The sequence below is a fragment of the Eretmochelys imbricata genome, chromosome 21 (genome assembly GCF_965152235.1).
Source record: "Eretmochelys imbricata isolate rEreImb1 chromosome 21, rEreImb1.hap1, whole genome shotgun sequence".
In the NCBI taxonomy this organism is placed as follows: Eukaryota; Metazoa; Chordata; order Testudines; family Cheloniidae; genus Eretmochelys; species Eretmochelys imbricata.
In genome coordinates this window covers 16653112-16676585 of record NC_135592.1, presented here as the reverse complement: position 1 = coordinate 16676585, position 23474 = coordinate 16653112, and the positions used below count along the sequence as shown (strand labels likewise).

Below are 23474 nucleotides of genomic sequence, written 5' to 3'. Positions count from 1 at the left end.
GATAATCATCAATAACCACGCAAAGACTCAGGAACGCTCCGTGCCTTCCTCAGAAACAGGCAAGATTTGTCAGTACAGACACTCGGCCCCAGCTCTCAATTTCGGGCCCCATTGCAGGCTGTGCAACGCACTCAGCAGCCCCCTCCATCACAGCTGAGGCAATGCCAAGACTTCTGGCAACCCTGCGTGATGACACTGGGCAGCAGAGAGAACCACGCGTTCTCTAGAGAGCCAGAGAGAACCACGCGTTGTCTAGAGAGCCAGAGGGAACCACGCGTTCTCTAGAGAGCCAGAGAGAACCACGCGTTCTCTAGAGAGCCAGAGAGAACCACGCGTTCTCTAGAGAGCCAGAGGGAACCACGCGTTCTCTAGAGAGCCAGAGGGAACCACGCGTTCTCTAGAGAGCCAGAGAGAACCACGCGTTGTCTAGAGAGCCAGAGGGAACCACGCGTTGTCTAGAGAGCCAGAGAGAACCACGCGTTGTCTAGAGAGCCAGAGGGAACCACGCGTTGTCTAGAGAGCCAGAGGGAACCACGCGTTGTCTAGAGAGCCAGAGGGAACCACGCGTTCTCTAGAGAGCCAGAGGGAACCACGCGTTCTCTAGAGAGCCAGAGGGAACCACGCGTTCTGCCTGTGTCCTGCAGCCTCGATAAAGATCCCTTTGGTGCTTACAACAGCCCGGCCCTGTCTCTTTCCTGATAGCGAGACTTGGCTGAACTGAAACCCTGTGTCTGAACATGGCCAAACTTTGAGGTGTTTGGACCCTGACTTCAGAGTGGGCCTTTCTCTATGGGAAGCTGTGATCAGAGGGCCCAGAGTTTGAAAAGGAAAAGAAAGCAACCTGCTTTCTTGTTCTTTCCAAGCCCCTTGCTTCCCTGCCAAAGGGACCCATCAAATCAGCGCTCTCCGGGCACTGCCTGTGTGGTGTAGAGAGAACTCCTGTCTCCAGCGGGTTAATGTTGCTGCTGGCAGGGTCTTGTGCAAATCAGACCTCTGCATTAGTCCCCTGGCCTCTGCTGCAGGCCCACGGTGCGAGCGGGCGAGGCCCTAAGCAGGCTGTGGCTAACAGGCTGGCTCCCAGGCTTGGATGCAGAGGGGAACCTGGTTGATTTCAGGGGTCTTAGAAAAGGGAAAGCACAAACCACTGTGACTGAGTTTGGACACAGTCATTTGGCGAGACATGGACTACGAGGAAACCCAGAGATGTGGGTCAGCCTGTCTGGACACAGGAAACAGGCAAATGTGTCGTTTAAAAACACATCTGTATTTGGCGATTTCTTTTGGAGGGAATGTTAACTTCAGAGTTTGTTTGTTTAAAAAAGCAACAACAGCTCAAGTGAAAAGTGTATCTGATAAGGCCACAAGGAGGTGTCAGGGCGCAGGGTTCACCAGGGGTAGCGGCGAGGTATCCTGCAGCAAAGGCAGGGGGGCTGAGGCTCCCCTAGAGGTCCATGTCTGTGCTGCCCGACGAGGTCTTCAGCGGGACAGAATCGAACCCGTCCGACGTCCTCTGGAAACAGGAACAGAGAGCGGCTGTCAGTAGGCTCTGGTCAGCGCACCTCACCCTGCACCCAGGAGCGCCTCCCATGGACTTATATGCCCACAGTGCCTAGGAGCCTGCTGCTGAAGCAGGACCCGTGGCGCTAGGCGCTGTACAAACACAGAACACAAAGGTAATCCCGGTCCCAATAGCAATCTGGGAAGGGCAGGATGGTTGTGACCACCTGGCACCTGTTTGTGGCCCCCAGGGTCGTGCCCCTAGGTTGAGGGCCCTGGTTTAGATAGAATTTCTCCAATCAGCTGGCAACGGCCCAGACAGCGAGCTAGCTTTAGGAGAACTGCAACGGCCCTGTACGTGAGGCTAGTGTGCCTTTCCCTCCAGCGGCCACCCTGTCTGCTAAAGCACCCTGCAGTCCGCCACTCCAGCTCTGCAGCTGCTTTCCCCACTGCTCTGTGTGATCCCGCCACAGTCTCGGGGGGCACCAGGAGACTGCGGGTTCCAACCCTGCCTTTGTGAGCGGAGCTGCGCAGGTGGAAATAAGCAACACCTCCCACACCCTCGGGACTGGCCCCACTGGACAGAGGGGCAAGCTGGGCCCTCCCCGCATGTCACTGCATTGTGTCTAGACGCGCTGACGCCCCAGGGCCTGATCCCTGCAGCCTGGGCTGCCCATGGAGACTCAGCCGGACACAGTCAGGAGGGGTGCCAGGGAAGGAGCAGCAGCTCCACGAAGCAGCACGGACTCCAGGCCTGGACTGTTCTGGGCTCATTTCCAGAGGTGCTGAGTGTCCACAGCTCCAGCTGCAGCCCAGGGAGCTGCCGGGCTCAGAGCCAACCGTCAGACCCTCTATCCGCCAGCAGGGGAGTTGCAAGCCAGGGCAGCCTCCGAACAAATGGGGGGAGACTGGTGGGTTCAGGCCCTAGGAGCTTCTGCCTCCCCTCCCCCACTCCAAAGATTCATTGATCCTCCCTGCTGCCCCGCCACCCTGCTCTCCACTCTCCCTCCAGCCCCAGCACACGCCGCACCCTTCCCTCGGCTCACCACAGGATGAGACGGGTGAGCTGAAGGGCCAAGGGAGAAGCACCCCACACCCACAGTGAGACTCCTCTGGGCCGGCCTCCATCCCTCCTGCCCAGGGTCCCAGAGGAGCCTCATCCCCCAGCTGGGGTGAGCCGGAGGGGCAGCACATGGCAGGTGGGAGGATGGCAGCAGATGCAGGGTGTGGAGCCTCTGAGCACTGCTGAATGGACACACAACCGGGGCTGGAGGCGAGCCCCACATTAGCAGCTTACTCCTAGAAATAAATCACCTTCTCTAGCGCCAGCCACCCGAGAGTCCCAAGGAACTAGATCAAATAAGGTCCAGCCTGAGACCTGCCCTGGCTCAGGGGTCGGTCTCATTAGCCCCATTTCAGAGATGGGTAAGCTGAGGCCCAGAGATGGGCAGTGACAGTACGTCCGCTGCAGAGTGGGGAGTTGAGCACTGGCAGGCCCAGCTCTGGGCCTCATGCTCATTTGTTATCCGGGTTACGGGAGCCTCGAAAGGCCCCAGCCAGGCCTGAAGCCTCGTTGTGCCGGGTGCTGCAGAGCAGGGGACAGGCCCTGCCACGGGAGGGCAAAGAGAGGGGAAGTGACTTGCCCAAGTTCACCCTGCAGCTTAAAACCCAGGTGTTGGGCTCCCCGCTCAGACCCCGAGACCACGCTGCACCCCCAGCAAGCTGGGCTGTTCCCGCACGCAGGGCAAAGCTGATGCCACCTCTCGCCTCTCGTGCCCGGTCTCTCTAACTGGGGGCTGCCTCGTCCTCTTACTTTATTGGCATCGGCCCTACAGACGCGCAGCCGAGAGGGGAAACGCAGGCCGCCTTCCCCGTAACTGCTGTTCTTCGAGGTGTGCTGCGCACGCCCATCCAATGCCGGTGTGCGCGTCACGAGCACCGTGCCGGAAGTCTTCCCCTCAGCGGTGTCCACGGGGGACCGGCTCCGGCGCCCCCCTGGAGCAGCGCACATGCCACGGTAGCTAGGCGCCGCCAGCTCCCCCCACCCTCAGTTCCTTCTTGCCGGAAACCCCGACAGTGGGGAAGGAGGGCGGGTGGTGGAATGGACATGTGCTCGAAGAACACCAGTGACGGAAAAAGGTGAGAGCTTGCTCATGTCCATTCAACTTCCCAAGCAGGACCCCTCAGAGGTGCGTAGGGGTTCACGGATGTGTAGATTGCAACACAGCTCTGCTGAACCCAGCATCGTCCCTGGCCTGCTGAGGGATGGCATAGTGGGCCATGAACGTGTGCACAGAGGACCATGTCGCGGCTCGACAGATGTCCTAGATCGGGAAGTGTGCCAGGAAGGCCGCTGAAGATGCCTGCGCTCTGGTCGAGTGGGCTCTGATGATCGGTGGCAGAGGGACTCCTGCCAACTCGTAGCAGGTCCGAATGCAAGAGGTGATCCCTTTTAGAAATCCTCTGTGTGGACACCAGGGGCCCTTCATCCAATCAGCTGTAGAGATGAAAAGCTGAGTCGACTTACGGAAGGGCTTTGTCCAATCTAGGTAGAAAGCCAGGGTCCTTCTTACGTCTCTTCACTGGTCTTGTGGGGCTTGGGGCGGAAGAGTGGAAGGAAGATATCTGTGGAAAGCAGACACCATCTGGGGAAGGAAGGCCAGGTGGAGCTGAAGCTGGACTCTCTCCTTATAGAAGACCGTGTATGGTGGTTCTGAGGTCAGGGCTCACAGCTCAGAGACTCGCTGACGTCCCTGCCACCAGGAAAGCTACCTTCCATGATAGGTGAGAGCAGGGAGCACCAGGCCAAAGGATCAAAGGGTGGGCCCATGAGCCTGGACAGAACCAAGTTGAGATCCCACTGAGTGACCAGGGACTGAACTTGTGGAAAAAGACAGCTGAGGAATCTGACTGTCATGTCATGGGAGACCACCGTCTGCCCCAGTGGGCCGATGACAGGCCAAAATGCACCAGATGCACCCTGATAGAGGAGTGCGCCAGGCCCTGTTTCCTCAAATGAAGCAGGTAGTCCAAGATCGACTGCACTGAAGAATATGAAGGGGAGGTGCCCCGTTCGGCCACGCAGTGGGAGAACCTCGTCCACTTTGCCAGGTACGTCTGTCTAGTTGAAGGCTTTCTACTCTCGGGGAGGATCTGTTGGACCCCCTCTGAACAGGCCTGTTCCTCAGGGTTCAGCCACGCCACGTCCACACCATGAGGAGGAGGGATGTGACGCTGGGGTGCAAGAGTTGGCCAGGATCCTGTGACAGCAGGATCTGGTCAGTTTGGCAGGGGCCATGGAGGGATCACTGCCAGTCTTGACAGCAGCAATGCTGGTGAGGCCATGTCGGGGCGAGCATGATAACCTGCACCTTGTCTCTCCTGATTTTCACTAGGACGTTGCTGGTGAGCGGAATCGGAGGGAACGTACATCAGGCTTCCTGCCCGCGGCAGGAGGAAGGCGTCTGAGAGGGAGCCCTTGCTTAGACCCCATCTGGAGCAAAACCTGTTGCACCTCCAGTTCTGTCTGGTGGCGATCAAATCCACTGGGGAGTCCCCCACCTCTGGGGGTCGTGCCGGCTACCTCCAGGTGGAGCACCCGCCGGCGGCGAGAGGAGGAGTCCCTGCTTAGATGATCTGCTAGCATGTTCCTGGTACCCAGAAAGTGACACGCTTCTGGTTGCCTTCTATGATGAGATAACTGGCTCGGTGGATATGGGGAAAGCGGTGGATGTGATGTATCTTGACTTTAGCAAAGCTTTTGATACGGTCTCCCACAGTATTCTTGCCAGCAAGTTAAAGTAGTACGGGCTGGATGAACGGATGATAAGGTAGACAGAAAGCTGGCTAGATTGTCGGGCTCAACGGATAGTGATCAACAGCTCAATGTCTAGTTGGCAGCGGGTCTCAAGCGGAGTGCCCCGGGGGTGGGTCCTGGGGCTGGTTTTGTTCAACATCTTTATTAATGATCTGGATGATGGGATGAATTGCACCTTCAGCAAGTTCGCAGATGACACTAAGATGCCGGGAGAGGTAGATACACTGGAGGGTAGGGATAGGGTCTAGAGTGACCTTGTCAAATTGGAGGATTGGGCCAAAAGAAATCTGATGAGGTTCAACAAGGACAAGTGCAGAGTCCTGCACTTAGGACGGAAGAATCCCATGTACCACTATAGGCTGGGGACCGACTGGCTAGGCAGCAGTTCTGCAGAAAAGGACCTAGAGGTTACAGTGGATGAGAAGCTGGATGTGTGTCAGCAATGTGTCCTTGTTGCCAAGAAGGCCAACAGCATATTGGGATGCATTAGTAGGAGCATTGCCAGCAGATGGAGGGAAGTGATTATTCCCCTCTATTTGGCACTGGTGAGGCCACACCTGGAGCATTGCGTCCAGTTTTGGTCCCCCCACTACAGAAGGGATGTGGACAAATTGGAGAGAGTCCAGCGGAGGGCAACAAAAATGATTAGGGGGCTGGGGCACATGACTAACAAAGAGAGGCTGAGGGAACTGGGCTTATTTAGTCTGCAGAAGCGAAGAGTGAGGGGGGATTTGATAGCAGCCTTCAACTACCTAAAGGTGGGGGGGTTAGACCTCCTGAGGTCTCTTCCAACCCTAATCTTCTATGATTCTAGATGGATTCCGGGGGTCGATGCAGAAGTCCCAGAGACGGAGTGCCTCTTGGCAGAGGATCGCGCTCCCACTTGTCTGTTGATGTAGAACATCGAGGCTGTGTTGTCCGTCAAGACACTGACCACTCTACCCAATGGGTGAGATAGGAAGACCACGTATGCTCTGTGCACCGCCCTGAGGTCTTTGACATTTATGTGGAGCGTCATTTCCGCTGGGGACCACGTACCCTCGGTCTGGAGAGTGCTGAGATGCACCCCCAGCCGTGGTCCGAGGTGTCCGAAACCAACTCGACTGCGTGAGGAGTGCTGACTCTCGTGAGAAGGGTCCCTGAAGAGGGACGGGGAGGGGAGGTGGGAAGGAGGGATAGAAAGCAACGGAAGGGTGTAACCCCGCACCACCATACTGAGGATCCATCAGTCTGATGCTATAGATGCCATCGCAGGGAGGAAAGGAGAAAGGCAGTTGGCAAAAATAAGGGAGGGAGGATTCTGGGAACAGTCCAGTATGTCTGAAGCACTTAGAGGCACTTAGAGGAGAGGAAGCACTTAGAGGAGAGGAAAGTGATCAGGAACAGTCAGCATGGATTCACCAAGGGCAAGTCATGCCTGACTAACCTAATTGCCTTCTATGACAAGATAACTGGCTCTGTGGACAAGGGGAAAGCAGTGGACATGTTATTCCTGGACTTTAGCAAAGCTTTTGACACAGTCTCCCACAGTATTCTTGCCAGCAAGTTAAAGAAGTATGGGCTGGATGAATGGACTATAAGGTGGATAGAAAGCTGGCTAGATTGTCGGGCTCAACGGGTAGTGATCAATGGCTCCATGTCTAGTTGGCAGCCGGTATCTAGCGGAGTGTCCCAAGGCTCCATCCTGGGGCCGGTTTTGTTCAATATCTTCATTAATGATCTGGAGGATGGTGTGGATTGCACCCTCAGCAAGTTTGCAGATGACACTAAACTGGGAGGAGAGGTAGATACGCTGGAGGGTAGGGATAGGATACAGAGGGACCTAGACAATTTAGAGGATTGTGCCAAAAGAAATCTGATGAGGTTCAACAAGGACAAGTGCAGAGTCCTGCACTTAGGACGGAAGAATCCCATGCACCGCGACAGACTAGGGACCGAATGGCTGGGCAGCAGTTCTGCAGAAAAGGACCTAGGGGTTACAGTGGACGAGAAGCTCGATAGGAGTCAACAGTGTGCCCTTGTTGCCAAGAAGGCTAACGGCATTTTGGGATGTATAAGTAGGGGCATTGCCAGCAGATCGAGGGACGTGATCGTTCCCCTCTATTCGACACTGGTGAGGCCTCATCTGGAGTACTGTGTCCAGTTTTGGGCCCCACACTACAAGAAGGATGTGGAGAAATTGGAGAAAGTCCAGCGAAGGGCAACAAAAATGATGAGGGGACTGGAACACATGAGTTATGAGGACAGGCTGAGGGAACTGGGGATGTTTAGTCTGCGGAAAAGAAGAATGAGGAGGGATTTGATAGCTGCTTTCAATTACCTGAAAGGGGGTTCCAAAGAGGATGGATCTAGACTGTTCTCAGTGGTAGCAGATGACAGAACGAGGAGTAATGGTCTCAGGTTGCAGTGGGGGAGGTTTAGGTTGGATATTAGGAAAAACTTTTTCACTAGGAGGGTGGTGAAACACTGGAATGCGTTACCTAGGGAGGTGGTGGAATCTCCTTCCTTAGGGGTTTTTAAGGTCAGGCTTGACAAAGCCCTGGCTGGGATGACTTAGTTGAGGTTGGTCCTGCTTTGAGCAGGGGGTTGGACTAGATGACCTCCTGAGGTCCCTTCCAAACCTGATATTCTATGATTCTATGTCATCCTCGGGCATACCCTCAAAACAAGCACTTGCCTGTCTGTTTATTGCAGGCTGAGCTTGACTGAGTGGCCTGCAAATATTGTTGGCTAGGACACTGCTGGTAGCCTCTGGATTTCTTACGGGGAGGCTCCTGGCGAGGCTTGCTCCCCTGGCCCTGAGGCTGTTGTGGCTTGAACTGCTTGCGGGGAGGGCCGGGAACATACATGTGGGGTCCTCATGCCCGAGGCTTTGTGCACTGGAGGAGGGAGGGAGAAAGGGGCAGCTGGTCTCTCCAAGGCTCTGGACACTGAGGGGGCGGCTTGAGAGCGCTGGGTGAACCACCAAGGGTTCCATGGGTACCACGGGGCCAGTTTCAGTGCCGACAATGTAGCCAGTACCGCCGGTACCTGAGCTTGTCCCACTGTCGGGGAACCTCGCTCCGAACCAGGGCTGGGTCCTGAGCGGTCGCTCCCAGGCGACCAGGACAGAGCGGAACGGTGGCTCTGCCCTGACCGATGCCGCCTGGCGTCCGATCTGGAGTGGGGTCTTGGGCACCGGTGGCGTTCAACGGATCCGCGAGGGCTGGCGATCTGCATCTCGCACTTGACGAATGGTACCGGGATGAGGAGCTGGACTGGAAGTTGGAACGGGCCCGGTGCCGGGAAGTGCCCACCTGCGGTGATGCCCTCCTAGGGGATCGGTGACAGTCTGAGGAATGGTAGAGTTGGTCCCTGGAGCACTACCATGGTCTTGCAGATACTGGGTGTCAGGACCTGTACTCCTGCTGGGGGGAACATGCCTCCAGAGGTCTGCGCCTGGTCGCTGGCGAGCTGTGCCGCGAGCCTCGCTGCCTGTGACTGAAGGGGGCTGTGCTGCGCCTGCCTTTCACAGTCAGAGGCGCCCTGGGTACGGGAGGGTGAGTGCTGGCAGGACGTCCCCCGCGACGGGGGACGGTGCTGCTGAGGTAGGGACCGTGACAGTCTGAACACGGGTTTACCCCATGACCGGGGAACTGCAGGAGCCGGTGTGGGCAGCACCGGGAGGGTCATGATCTCCTGCGCCACCTGCAGGGCCTCCGGCGTGGACAGTACCTGGAGCTGGCCGAGGCCTCTGCCACTATCTGGGGTGGCTGCTGGGGAGGGGGCTGGGGTACCCTGCTCAACCAGAGCTTGGGCCCGAGATCCCGACCGGGGTGAAGAGGTGTCTGGCACAGGACCTTGCTCGCACCCAATCTTATCCTTTCCCTTGTGGGAGGTTGGAAAGTGACCTCGCACCATCTTCTTGGCCGGAGCAATGGATGGGGCCCGGTGCCGGCCCGTGGACGGTCCCAGTGGGGTGCTGCGTACCGAGGTCACGGTAGTCGGAGCGTTGCTCCGGTGCCGGGGTGAGGGCCAACTCCATCAGGAGTGCTCTTAAACGAATATCGTGCTCCTTCTTAGTCCTTGGCTTGAAGGACTTGCAAATTTTGCACTTTTCACTAATGTGCCTTTGCCCAAGCAAGGCAGACTGCTGCTGTGTGGATCACTGATGGGCATGGGCCTCTTGCAGCGATCACAGGGCTTAAAGCCTGGGGACTGGGCCATCTAACTATAGCTCTAACTATAGCTAAGGGATTTACTAACACTAACAGAAAACTCTAGACACTATAAAACAAGGATTAACGAGTTCGTACGAACAAGAAAGCAACAGCGCTAGCTGAAGCCTCAACAGTTCCAGCACTGTCACTGGCGGCAAGAAGGAACTGAGGGTATGAGGAGCCGGCGATGCCCATATTCCGCGGCATGTGCGTGCCATTCCAGGGGGCACCAGAGCCAGTCCCCTATGGACACTGCTGAGGGGGTGTTCGTCTGGCACCCGGTGCATGCGGCGAACACACCCCTCGGTTGAATGGACATGAGCAAGCACTGGAAGTAGTAACAGCCCCATGAACAATGCTGGGGTGGGAAAGCGGGTTCCAGTCCCAGCGATCACGGGCAGCATTCTGGGGGCAGGAGACTCCAGCGACAGATCCGGGACAGACCCAGGGCCCAGCACCGCTGCCTTGAGGTCAGAGCTAGGCCCAGGCCAGGGAAAGTTTATTTGTGGAGTTTATTTGTATTTCAGCACCTTACTGGGGACTGCAAAGTGGTTCATTGTAACCCTGCAGGTAAGAACATTGTAATCCTACATCAGCAGAGCAGGGGGTGCAGCAGGCGGGGCTGGGGTATTAGCACAGATGAGGGAGAGTGCCACGGCTGTCAGTTTACACCACACAGCTGCTAGGTATTGAGATAGCCTTGGATGCCATGCATCAGGGACCTGAAAGCAAGAAGATTCCTGGTGTAACTGCTTCCCCAGTGGCTAGATGGAGAAACTGCTCAGCATGCGAAGACAGCTTCAGATTCTATTTGCAAAGCCCCAGTAGTTGATAGGCACGAAGCAGGGAGACACAGGGGCTGGGACAGGAGGCCCTGCAGGGAAAATCCCAGGACCAGCCAAGCTGGGGAGAGCTTCCTAGAGAGCCAAACTCCAAGATTGAGGTAAGTCTGCACTAGGCCCAGTTCACAGCAGGCCAAGAACTCCCTGATCACACCCGGGGTGGGTGAAGGGTTCCCATCCCTCCTGTCATTTCACTAGAACACTAGGCCCTGTCTGTCCTCCAGCTCTTTGCTCACTGCAACTCTGGGGACAGGCATGCAAGGAGTGTGTGTGAGATCAGTGAATGCTGTGGGGAGTGAGAGGCTCTTGGGAACATTAGCGGTTCCTCCAAATCCCTGCTGGCAAACTGGGTTGGGACAGTGGGGCCCAGAGGTGCTGGTGGCTTGCAAATGGCCTGCATCTAAACTGAGAAAGGAACCCAGGAGTCTGGACTCCAAGACCACATAACCACAAGACCAGCGTCCCCTCTGCCACTCCATCAGCACCCCAGCAGCGTTTCTGCCCATCCTAACTGTCAAAGCAAGTGGGTTCAAAGGCTCACCTCTGATCTGGGGAGCTGGTGACAGCTGCTGCCCCCAGCAATGGCACAGGGGATGGGCACCCACCTTGTAAGTGAAGGACTTTATCTTGCCAAAGAGAGACTTCTTGCTGGTGAATATCAGATCATCTTCCACATCTTCCCCCTCCATAATGGCACAGCTGTCGGCGGCTGGCAGCTCACTGTCCTTGGCAGTTGAGTTCATCACCAGCTTGGAATATTTATACTCCAACCTTCAGGGGAAGGAAGAGCAGAATGGATGGCACGGGCCCTTTGTGTGGGCACCTCAGAGCTATACACAAAAGGATCTGTGTAGTGTAAGGCCCTGGTTTTCAGAGGGTGTGGGGTGGTGAAACCATCAAAAGATCTGGGGTGCAGTAAAAATGGGGGATGCAGACACTGATCTCCCTGGGACAGGTGGGCTGCCCCTCTCTGCAGCTCTGGGAGCGGTGGCTCCTGGCAGCCCTTGCCTGCAGCTCCCTGGGGCATCCCGCTGAGGTTTGTGCAAGCGGGTGGGATGTGCTGTATTCTCCAGGGTGCGGAGGCCAGGCAGCCACTTGAGCTGGTAGGTCAAGGCATCGGGAGGTGGCAGCAGCCGAGCCCGGGATCCAGCAGCAGGGAGCGAGCTGTGAGGGAGTGATTGTGTGGGCTCAGTGGGGGGAGGCGTCCAGAGAGATCTGTATCCAGCCCGCAGCAAGCGGGTCTGTCCCTGGCAGGGCCCCATGTCCAGCAGACCGACCTAGGTATCGAACCGTGTGATCTCTCTGGAGACTGCGATGAAGAGGTAGTTCCTGTGCTAGGCTCAACAGGGCGCAGTGTTCCTCTCCCGGCTACCGGCTGAGCAGCCGCCTGGAGCCATCCGCTCCTCCCGATGGACACCCCAGAGAAGGTGGTGCTGGCCAGCAGGGGACACTCCTCCCTGGGAGTCAGGACGAACCCCAGGGGAAGAGCCGGGCAGCAGCCCTCTAACAGGGTGGCAGCTACTCACTTTTGGTTTTTCTTCCAGAAGTAGCAGGTCATGCCAGTCAGCAGGATGGCCGCGCAGGTCCCGGCCGAGATCCCCACCTTGAGCCAGAAATCCATGGCTTTGCAGATGCTGACCTTCTGCTCTGGGAGGGGAACGCCGCCTGCACAGAGCTTCGGCTCCCGCCACACGTACGTGGTTCTCTGCAGGGGGCAAACAGCCATGCCCCCCCCTTCAGTCCCACACAGCGTCCCAGGAGCGTGGGGGTGAAGCCAGGCCCCCGGAGCAGCACTCCACCTGGGCAGCACCATGCCGAAGGGAGTCTGCTTCTGCTGGGGCAGCCCTGGCAGGACCACACCCAGTAGCTCTGGGCTTGCTGTGCACTCCCTTCAGGCCCTGCCGGACCATTGCCCACCACCTCGACAGCTCCCGATTCACCCTGACCTCCACTTGGAGACAAGGACTGGGTAGGGCACTGATTCCCAGGGACTTGTGGGAATTTCCCATGGAAGTGGGGGAGTCTGGCCTCTGCCATAGGCGCCAACTTCTCCTGGCACCGGTGGGTGCTTGCCCCGGGCCCTGCCCCGTCCCCATTCCAACCCCTTGCCCGCCCCAATTCTGCCTCCTCCCTGCCCCTATTGGACTCCTTCCCCAAATCCATGCCCCAGCCCCGCCTCCTCCCCTGAGTGTGCCACGTTCCCACTCCTCCCCCCTCGCTCCCACAGCTGTTTCGCGGCAGCAAGCCCTGGGAGGAGAAGCAGGGAAGGTGCACTCAGGGAAGGAGGCGGAGGCGAGCTGCAGGGGGGAGCTGCTGGTGGGTGCAGAGCACCCATCAATTTTTCCCTGTGGGTGCTCCAGCCCTGGAGCACCCATGGAGTCAGTGCCTATGGTCTCTGCTACAAACCCTCTAGGCTCCCTGAAGACCAGCTGGGCTCTCCCACAATGCTTTAGGGCACTGGGGACTAAGAATCCTGCAGCAGCATCACTGCAATGCTGCGTGCAGCTAGTGTGACGCAGGGCACGGCTGCTGCCGGGAACAGCACGGCAAGGGTGGGCCCCCTGCATTGCTGGTGCAAGCCCATCAGCTCGCTTATCAACCGCTCGCTTCTCCCGCCAGCTGGACGCACCCCTCCCCGCCCCAGCCCATTGAGACGCAGCTCCATCGTGTGAGAGCTCACCTGGATCCCGCGGAGGCAGGCGCTGACAATGGCGTGGTAATCGTAGGCGGAACAGAGGGGGCAGGCTGCGGAGGTCTCCCACAGGAAGTGGAACGTGCAACCGTCACATGTCCCATCGGGGCATTTACTGTCAGGAGAGATGAGGAGGATCCTGAGCCGCCAGCCCCAGTCACTGCCTGCAGCACCGTGTGACCAGGCAGGGCTGCAAGCGAGCTGCAGCGTGACCCCGGGCACAGCGTGCTTAGTGTCCAAGCCCTGGGGCCTGGCTGGCAGATGGTGCACCATCTGGCTTGGCACCTCCCCAGCGATGCAGATCCTGCTGGCCGCTTTCCACCACCAATCACACCCTGGCGGCGCACCAGGCTAGCCGGGCCACAATGGATCATCACTAATAGGATGTGACGCAGGAACAACCCTGGCTGGCTCACCCAGGGCCGGGCAGGGCCCAGGGGGCGAACAGGAGTGAAGAGCAAAGAGAACTGGCTATAGTCCCTCCCTTGGTCAGCAGCTTGGACGCACTCACCCAGGGAGCCGGCACGCAGGGACACATGCACAGAGGAACACCACAGCACCCCAGGAAGGTGGCAGAGCCATGGGGGAAGCTCCCTACTGCGACAGCACATTGGGACAGGCTGGGCCATGTTCTGCAAACCTGGCTCCAGTTTAGTTACAGAACCTGGCACAGAAACAGCCTCCCAAATCCTTGTGCACATTCAGACAGCCCGGGAACCAAGTGTGGCCACTGAGTTGGGCTGACTCTGTTTCTCAGTGCCCAGGCACAGAAGTGCCAGGTGCCCACACCTTCAGTGGATGCCAATGGGAAACGTGCTCAGGACTTCTGAGCAACAGGCCTGAGGGGGGGAGGGATAGCTCAGTGGTTTAAGCATTGGCTTGAGGAGACCATTTGGGATCTGGGGCAAAGATTGGGGATTGGTCCTGCTTTGAGCAGGGGTTTGGACTAGATGACCTCCTCAGGTCCCTTCCAACCCTGGTATTCTATGATTCTATGAATTTGGCCACCCAAACTCAGCAGCCATTTGTGAAAATGCAGCTGTTTCTATGCGTGGCAAGATCCCAGAGTGGTGGATTTGGAGAGGAACTGTGAGCTCTTGCCCAGCAAGCACCAGGCACTGCCCAAATCCAGGAGCTGGGCTGGAAATGCTGATCTGTTTGTGAACAGCAGGCCTGGATGGCACCAGAGGAGAAGGGGACCTGATGGCGGCTGGGGAAGAGACACAGGTCAGGCCCTGGGGGGAGTGCACAGGGCCCGGCTCTGCCCCAGCACAGTCCGGGGGAGCTTGGCTGAGGACTGCAGGAGCAGGGCCAGTTTGGACCCAGGGCAGCCAGCTGGCCTCAGTCTAGGTCACAGATTTGAAAGCAGCCTTCAGGTTGAGCCAGCTGCTGCCCAGGGAAAGAATCTGGCTGTCCTGTGCAGGGTCGGGAGAGCCCCTTCCACACCGTCTGCATCTGCATTCCCAGCCTGCCCTTCCCTCCCTTGCCAGGGGGTCCTCCACAAGCAACACCCTGCAGTGGAGGCAGCTGGCATTTGGGCTGGGGATGCTTCGGCAAGGTGCCCTGAAGCTCATTCTCAGCAGGAGGAGAGGGGGAGGCCCAGAGACCGAAACTCCCAGCATGCAACACTCCACCTTGGGCCATGGGGCTGGGCCAGCTGGTTTTCTCAGACATTTTGCACTACTACCGAGACAGGGTCCTCCGCTCTGGGGGCAGCGCTAATGCAGGGAGGGCCCCACGGGCCAGCTCAGCCAGCTCACAGTGGGTCTGGACGCTGCAGGGTGGTTGAAGCAGCAGCACCTTGTCTACACTAGGGCTCCTGTTGTTGCTGCCACGTGTAGGGCTGCACGACCGGGAGCAGTGCTGCTGGGGGCTTTCAGAAGGCTGAGGGCAGCTGGCTCCATAGCGTGCCTACCGGACACGGCTCTCCACCAGCTGGCAAGCTGCCACCGCAACCTGTTGCTGGGCAAACTATGGGCACCGAACGGATCAACACCCTGTGTTGCAAACAGCCCAGGGTCTGGCAGCCTGTCCTGCACATTACTCCTTCTCTGAGCTGTTCTGCCTTGTACTGAGCCAGCGAGCCTGCCCAGAGAGGGGCGGGGGCCCCACAGTGCACAGCAGCCCTGGCGCTTACCTTGGCACAGACAGGGCTCCGGAGCCTGTCTTCAGGGGGTCACATCGCAGGCGGATGGCTGTGGCCCGCCCAGAGCTGCAGGACTGGGTCACGTCATTGGACCTGCAGGTTAGACAAATGCACTGCACTTAGCAAGGCCTCTGGTCTAGTGTGAATGCTCAGCATGGCCCAGCACTTCACAAGGCAGGTCCTGTGGGACCTGGCTACGAACCAGGTCACACAGCGGGGGTGGGGAGAAGATCCTTGAGCCTTCTCCCCCCAGCCCCAGGGGACCGTGGCTATGACTGTGGTTCCCTTGCTCTCTGGGGTGGGGAAGGACGGTCCTGGACTGTTCCCTGAGGGCCTGGCAAAGGCTCCGCGTGGAGCTGCGCTTGGCTATGCCGAGCTATGCAGGTGGCGACAGTGGGCAGGGACCAGGGCGCCTGCCCCCCTGCACTTGAGGCCCCCGTTACCTGTAGAAGAAGATCACATCGGTCAGCCCCGTGTTCTCGGGGGCGAAGTGCTCAGGTAGGGAGGTGATGTTGTCCAGGGTTGTTTCTGTCGTCACCCCTGAAATGACACCCAAGCGGGTGAGGGTCCTAGCACAGAGCAGCTCCACTCCCAGTGCTCGCACTGGGCCACGGGGAAGCAGGGTGGGCTCCCAGCAACTGCCGAGAGACACGCACAGCGGGCTGGTCCATGCCCGCCTCCCCTGCCCACTCGCCCTAGATCAGCAAGCCACATGGGGCTCCTTATGGCTGGCGTGTGAGCACCAGGAACAGACAATCTGCAGGGGACGCTATGCCCCAGTAAAACTGCCGCAGCCCCCTGCCCGCAGCGATGCCCGTCGGGCTGCAGCATGGTCACAGCACCGGGGGGGCCAGCTGCTCAGAGACAGCAGCAGCCACTGCTTGCCGCCACTGTGCAGGAGCCTGCCCCTGCCGAGCCCTGTGCACAGGCTGGTGCTGCTGGTGGGGGCTGAGTGCCCCGCTGCCCCTCTCCCCCCATGGGGAGCGCAGAGACGTGCCAGCAGCCAGCTGCTTCTGGGAGCAGCGTGGGGCCACAGCATGCAGGCAGCCTGCCTGAGCTCTGCTGTGCCGCCGGCTGGGAGCCACCTGTGGTGAGCTCCTCCCGGCCAGAGCCTGCCCCTCGCACCCCCTCCCGCACCCCAACCCCTTGCCCCAGGTCAGAACCCCCTCCTGCACCCAAACTCCCTCCCAGACCCTGCACCCCAACCCCCTGCCCCAGGTCAGAACCCCCTCCTGCACCCCCTCCTGCACCCCAACATTTTGCGTGTGATGCAGCTCTCGGAATATTTTAGTCAAAGACAAAAACAAAAAAATGTATCTTCTTCTTTGAAAGGTTGCCGACCCCTGCTCTAGAGTCTCTTAAGGTGTGGAGGGATTTCTCAGTTTTCTTGGCAAGCTTGGTTTGATCCCTGGAATGGAAGGTCCTCAAACGTAGTTGGGACTTCCCTCAGAAATCCCAACAGTTGGAGCCAGGAAGCCCTCCTCACGACCACTGCCATGGAGATGGAACAAGTAGCTGTGTCAGCAGCATCCAAAGAAGCCTGTAGGGACGTCTTTGCAAGCAGTTGGCCCTTATCAACGATTGCCTGAAACTTCTCCTTCTAATCCATTAGAAGATGCTCAGCAAAGGCATCTTAGTATGGCTATACTTTGCCATGAGGGCTTGGTAACTGGCGATCCTGCACTGACCATGACTTACAACCAGATAAATCAAGATGCTTAAAATCTTTGCTGCGTGGCGTGGACTTGGGGTGGTGCTGGCTGCCATGTTTGTTCACAGCATCGAGCTCACAGGAGTTTCAGGGGGATGTGAAAATAAAAAGTCTGAGTCCTTGGAGGGAACATTGTGTTTTGTGTTTGCTCTCTTACAGAGGCCGGGCCATGCCATGTTATTTCTGCTGGGTCCACCAAGGCCTCGTGGATGGGTAATGTGACACGGGCAGGCGCGGTGGTGTGCAGGCTGTCAAGTAGTTTATGCTGCGACTCCTTAAGCAGGAGTCCGCCACTCTTTTAATAAGGTCCAGTAGGGATAAGGAGGTTTTATTACTGTTATACAAGGCACTGGTGAGACCTCACCTGGAATACTGTGTGCAGTTCTGGTCTCCCATGTTTAAGAAGGATGAATTCAAACTGGAACAGGTACAGAGAAGGGCTACTAAGATGATCCGAGGAATGGAAAACTTGTCTTATGAAAGGAGACTCAAGGAGCTTGGCTTGTTTAGCCTAACTAAAAGAAGGTTGAGGGGAGATATGATTGCCTCTATAAATATATCAGAGGGATAAATACCGGAGAGGAATTATTTAAGCTCAGTACCAATGTGGACACAAGAACAAATGGATATAAACTGGCCACCAGGAAATTTAGACTAGAAATTAGACAAAGGCTTCTAACCATCAGAGGAGTGAAGTTTTGGAATAGCCTTCCAAGGGAAGCAGTGGGGGCAAAAGATCTATCTGGCTTTAAGATTAAACTCGATAAGTTTATGGAGGAGATGGTATGATGGGATAACATGGTTTTGGTAATTAAACATTCATGGTAAATAGCCTATGATGGGATATTAGATGGGGTTGGATCCCAGTTACCCAGGAAAGAATTTTCTGTAGTATCTGGCTGATGAATCTTGCCCATATCCTCAGGGTTTAGCTGATCACCATATTTGGGGTCGGGAAGGAATTTTCCTCCAGGGCAGATTGGAAGAGGCCCTGGAGGTTTTTTGCCTTCCTCTGTAGCATGGGGCACGTGTCACTTGCTGGAGGATTCTCTGCTCCTTGAAGTCTTTAAACTATGATTTGAGGACTTCAATAGCACAGATATAGGTGTGAGGTTTTTTGCAGGAGTGGTGGGTGAAATTCTGTGGCCTGCGTTGTGCAGGAGGTCGGACTAGATGATCATAATGGTCCCTTCTGACCTAAATATCTATGAATCTATGAAATGGTTTAAAATCAGCAGCCCAGGACATGGCGGTAGGTTCGTCAGGGGAAGATGGAGAAATGTTGGTCGTAAGGAGTAATCTCTTTGTCCAGTCTCGCTTCCTAGGCCTCAGAGGTCTCATCCTGTGGATCAGTAGCCCGAGAGAGAAATGCTGGTGGGGAGTCTCTTCTCTTCTCCTGGCGAGAAGCACTAGAAGCCCTTGAAAACTGCTGACAATAAGCCACCCAAGGGTCCAAGTAGGGCCACTGGGGTGGTGCAAAAGCCATGGGTGGGGGCACCCAAGGGTGTCCATACCAACCGGGTGGGGCTTGACTCTAATGAGGGTAAGAGATCTCAGGAAGGCAGGCTCATTGGCAGCCGAAAGGAGAGCCTTGGACAGAATGTGGGAGATTGATGAAAAATCCCCAATCATCGTCTTCCTCTTCCTCATTGGGCAGAGGTGGAGCAGTCCTGGAAGTAAAGGAAGACTCTGTCGGTATCACGTGCGTCTCCAAGGAACAGGAGGTGATCAGTACGGGATGGTGCTGGGCTGAGCAGGGGAGATTCAGGCGTTTCTGAAAGCACCAAGTCCCTAGGAAAGGAAGCTCCTGTGGTACCGGGATGGGCAAAATACTGACGAAGTGAGACTGCAGAGGTGGCTGTGCCACAAGGTGATGACGGTACCGGAAGTCTCATGTGTTTGGTGTACGGCCAGGAGGCGTAGGTCTGGTCTTTTATGGAGCTGAAGTACTAGGTACCGAGGCCCTAGGGGACTCTGCCAGTTGTGGTGCAGAAGAGCTGGTCTTCTCTGTACTGCTCCGTTCACCTGACGGTACCAATCTTCCAGAGCCAGAGCTCTTAAAGTCCTTAGGCTTGCTGGCAGTGACGGTACTTGAGGAGCCTGCAGCCTCATGGGTCACAGACCCGTGGGTGCTGAGCTGGTCGACCTGGCTGGGGACCATCTCTTTGCGGCAAATTATCTACCATGGGGACTTGAGACTGCTTCTTAGAGATTTTTTGAGAGGATTCCACCTATTTCTTCTTCGAAGCTCTCGGGTTGTGTTTTCCCAAGGAAGTTGACGTGGCTGGCCTGGTCGGGGACCATTGTGCAAGGGGAGTCCCTGGGCCAGGGGCAGAGGCCAGTTGGAGCAAGCGCTTCATCGTAAGGAGACGCAGTTTTAGTTCCTGGCTCTTTCTGCCCTCAACTTTAATTTGAAGCAGAAATTACACTTCTGAGGAACACGTGACTCCCCGCGACACCATATACAACGGGAATGTCCGTGACCGACCGGGATAGCCTCCTGGCCTGAAAGGCGATGTTTAAATCTGGGGGAACCGGGCTTACCCTTCCCGGGTTTCACTTCCTCTGAGGGGAAAAAGTGAGGGAAAAAGGTAGATGGATGGGCAACAGTCGCTATCCCAGTAAGAATTTTTTTGTGATTTTTTTTTTTTTTTTTTGTGAACTAAAGAAAGGGAGGCAAGGGATTCCGGCTACTAACTAAGGAAAACTCTCGGAACTACCATGAGCAAGAGCAAGACACAGTTATGGTAATCTCAGCTCGGGCGCCTCAGTCCAAGGCGGCTGAGAAGGGACTGAAGCGGTTTGCCCACGCAGCGCGATGCAGCCCGGTGCGGGGCGTGAGGCAGGGAGGGCGCATGTGCAGGCCGAACAGACACTGCTGCCTAAAATCTCCGATCTGAGGCACGTGGGGCGCAAAGGCACCTAGGGTTAAAAGAACCTAGAGGGGGGCGCCCACGAGACACTACTCGAAGAAGCAGCAGCACGTCCTTGGCCTTACACCCAGGAGGTGCCTCTCAGTGGAGCAGGGTAGGAGGCCAGTTTCCAGACTCTGGGCCGAGCACAGGAGCTGCAGGCCTGACCCTCCCTGCCCTGCCCTGAGTGGAGTCACTGACCCCACCGCAAACCACTGCCCAGCCTCTCTTCTCCTCCCATTGCAGCAGGTGCAGGGCACCCCACTTTGCCCAGGTGCCCAGGAGCGCCCCAGTGTGGGACAGGGCTGGATCAGACCCTGAAAGGCCAGTCCCCATCCCCAGACTGGGGAAGCAGCACCTACCTACGACACGGTCAGCCAGGCTCACAGGCTGGGAGGACACTATGGTTTTGTAGCCCATCACATCAGAAGGGACAATGATGGACTGGCATACGTAGGAGGTGACTGATTTCGAGAACTCCGCCTCCCCATCAGGGACCCGCATGTCGGTGACGTTGTCCGTACAGGTGGCCATCTTCCTTCCCTGGGGTTAAGGAGCAAAGCAGTCAGCCCCCGTCCGGTGCCAGCACTCTGCTTTCTGGGGGAGGGGGACGAGCCACACGTGGTACGGGGATTTGAGGTGAACGTCTCCGTATGGCTCTCACCATGCTTCTTGGCCCAGACCTGTGAGACCCCATTACTGTCCTGGCCTTCTGCACAGCTGCAACAGCCCATGTTGGCACTTGGGGCTATGGAGATTTCTAGGTAAAACCCACCTGCTAAGGCCCTACATGACTATCAAACTCATAAGAAAGTAAGAATGGCCCTACTGGGTCAGACCAAAGGCCCATCTAGGCCAGTATCCCGTCTTCCGACAGTGGCCAGTGCCAGGTGCCCCAGAGGAAATGAATGGAACAAGTAATCATCAAGTGATCCCGTGTTGCTCATTCCCATCTTCTGGCAAACAGACACTACAGACACCATTTCTGGCCATCCTGGCTAATAGCCATTCATGGACCTATCCTCCAAGAACTTAGCTAGTTCTTTATTGAACCCTGTTATGGTCTTGGTCTTCACAATATCCTCTGGCAAGGAGTTCCACAGGTTGACTGTGCGTTGTGTGAAGAAATACTGCCTTTTGTTTGTTTAAAACTTGCTGCCTATTAATTTCATTTGGTGACCCCTAGTTCTTGTGTTATGAGAAGTAGTAAACAACACTTCCTTATCTACTTTCTCTACACCAGTCATGATTTTATAGATCTCCATCATATCTCCCCTCAGCTGTCTCTTTTCCAAGCTGAAAAGTCCCAGTCTTATTAATTTCTCCTCATACGGAAGCCGTTCCATACCCGTACTAATTTTGATTGCCCTTTTCTGAAACTTTTCCAATTCCAATATATCTTTTTTGAGATGGGGCGACCACATCTGCACACAGTATTCAAGATGTGGACATACCATGGATTTATATAGAGGCGACATGATATTTTCTGTCCTATTATCTATCCCTTCCTTAATTATTGCCAGCATTCTGTTCGCTTTTTTGACTGCTGTTGCACAATGAGTGGATGTTTGCAAAGAACTATCCACAATGACCCCAAGATCTCTCGAGTGCTAACAGCTAATTTAGACCCCATCATTTTATAAGTATAGTTGGGCTTATGCTTTCCGATGTGCATTACTTTGCATTTATCAACATTAAATTTAATCTGCCATTTTGTTGCCCAGTCACCCAGTTTTGAGGAATCCTTTTGCAGCTCTTCGCAGTCTGCCTGGGTCTTAACTGTCTTTAGTAATTTTGTATCATCTGCATATTTTGCCACAGCACTGTTTACCTCTTTTTCCAGATCATTTACGAATATGTTGAATAGGACTGGTCCCAGAACAGAGCCCTGGGGGACAAGACTAGTTACCTCTCTCCATTCTGAAAACTGACCATTTATACCTACCCCTTGTTTCCTATCTTTTAACCAGTTAACAATCCATGAGAGCACCTTCCCTCTTACCCTGTGGCAGCTTACTTTGCGTAAGAGTCTTTGGTGAGGGACCTTGTCAAAGGGTTTCTGAAAATCTAAGTACACTATATCCACTGGATCCCCCTTGTTCACATACTTGTTGACCCCCTCAAAGAATTCTAGTAGATTGGTGAGGCATGATTTCCCTTTACAAAAACCATGTTGACTCTTCCTCAACGAATTATATGAATCTGTCTATAATCTATATTAATCTATATGTCTGACAATATTGTTCTTTATTATAGTTTCAATCAGTTTGCCCAGTACTGAAGTCAGGCTTACGAGCCGAAAATTGCCGGGATCACCTCTGGAGCCCTTTTTAAAAATTGGCGTCACATTAGCTATCCTCCAGTCATCTAGTACAGAAGCGGATTTAAATGAGAGGTTACAGACTACGGTTAGTACTTCTGCAATTTCACATTTGAGTTCCTTCAGAACTCTTGGGGGAATACTATCTGGTCCTGATGACTTATTGCTGTTTAATTTATCAGTTTGTTCCAAAGTCTCCTCTAATGATACCTCAATCTGGGACAGTTCCTCAGATCTGTCACCTAAAAAGAATGGCTCAGGTTTGAGAATCACCCTCACATCCTCAGCCGTGATGACCGATGCAAAGAATTCATTTAGTTTCTCCGCAATGACCTTATCGTCCTTGAGTGCTCCTTTAGCACCTCAACTGTCCAGTGGCCCCACGGGTTGTTTAGCAGGCTTCTTGCTTCTGATGTACTTAAAAAAAATTTGCTATTACTTTTTGATTCTTTGGCTAACTGTTCCTCAAATTCTTTTTTGGCCGTCCTAATTGTATTTTTACACATCATTGGCCAGTGTTTATGCTCCTTTCTATTTTCCTCACTAGGATTTAACTTCCACTTTTTAAAAGATGCCTTTTTGCCTCTCACTGCTTCTTTTACTTTGTTGTTTAGCCACGGTGGCTCTTTTTTTGGTTCTCTTACTGTGTTTTTTTAATTTGGGGTGTACATTTAAATTGAGCCTCTACTATGGTGTCGTTAAATAGTTTCCATGCACCTTGCAGAGATTTCCCTTTTGGCACTACACCCTTTAATTTGTGTTTAACTAACCTCCTCATTTTTGTGTAGATCCCCTTTCTGAAATTAAATGCTACAGTGCTGGGCCATTGTGGTGTTTTTCCTGCCACAGGGATATTAAATTTAAGTATATGACGGCCACTATTACCAAGCAGTCCAGCTATATTCACCTCTTGGACCAGATCCTGTGCTCCACTTAGGACTAAATCAAGAATTGCCTCTCCTCTGGTGGGTTCTAGGACTAGCTGCTCTGAGAAGCAGTCATTTAAGGTGTCAAAAAACTTTCTTTCTGCATCCCATCCTGAGGTGACATGTACCCAGTCAATATGGGGATAATTGAAATCCCCCATTATTACTGAGCTTTTTATTTTAATAGCCTCTCTATTCTCCCTGAGCATTTCACAGTCACTATCACCATCCTCATCAGGCGGTCAGTAATATATCCCTACCGCTATATTCTTATTATTAGAGCATGGAATTTCTATCCATAGAGATTCTATGGTACAGTTTGATTCATTTACAATTTTTACTTCATTTGATTTGGCTGTATTTTAAAGAATCTTTATTGAGGTTACAGGGACAAACCATTCCGATGTGTAGA

General features: G+C 55.0%; 1 protein-coding gene across 2 annotated transcripts in view; it reads right to left on the bottom strand.

The window, feature by feature from the left end:
* Nucleotides 1–1330: 1330 nt before the first annotated feature.
* The window catches only part of ELAPOR1 (endosome-lysosome associated apoptosis and autophagy regulator 1), a 61307-nt gene continuing 39163 nt past the window's right edge, over nt 1331–23474 (bottom strand). For both annotated transcript variants that reach the window (XM_077839301.1, XM_077839302.1), the window contains 7 exons: nt 20179–20359; nt 15637–15733; nt 15185–15286; nt 13036–13162; nt 11882–12060; nt 10961–11126; nt 1331–1510 (listed from right to left, as the gene is read on the bottom strand). In XM_077839301.1, coding sequence (XP_077695427.1) covers nt 1442–1510; nt 10961–11126; nt 11882–12060; nt 13036–13162; nt 15185–15286; nt 15637–15733; nt 20179–20359 — 921 coding nt within the window. In that variant the 3' untranslated portion in view covers nt 1331–1441. The remainder of the gene's footprint in view (nt 1511–10960; nt 11127–11881; nt 12061–13035; nt 13163–15184; nt 15287–15636; nt 15734–20178; nt 20360–23474) is intronic.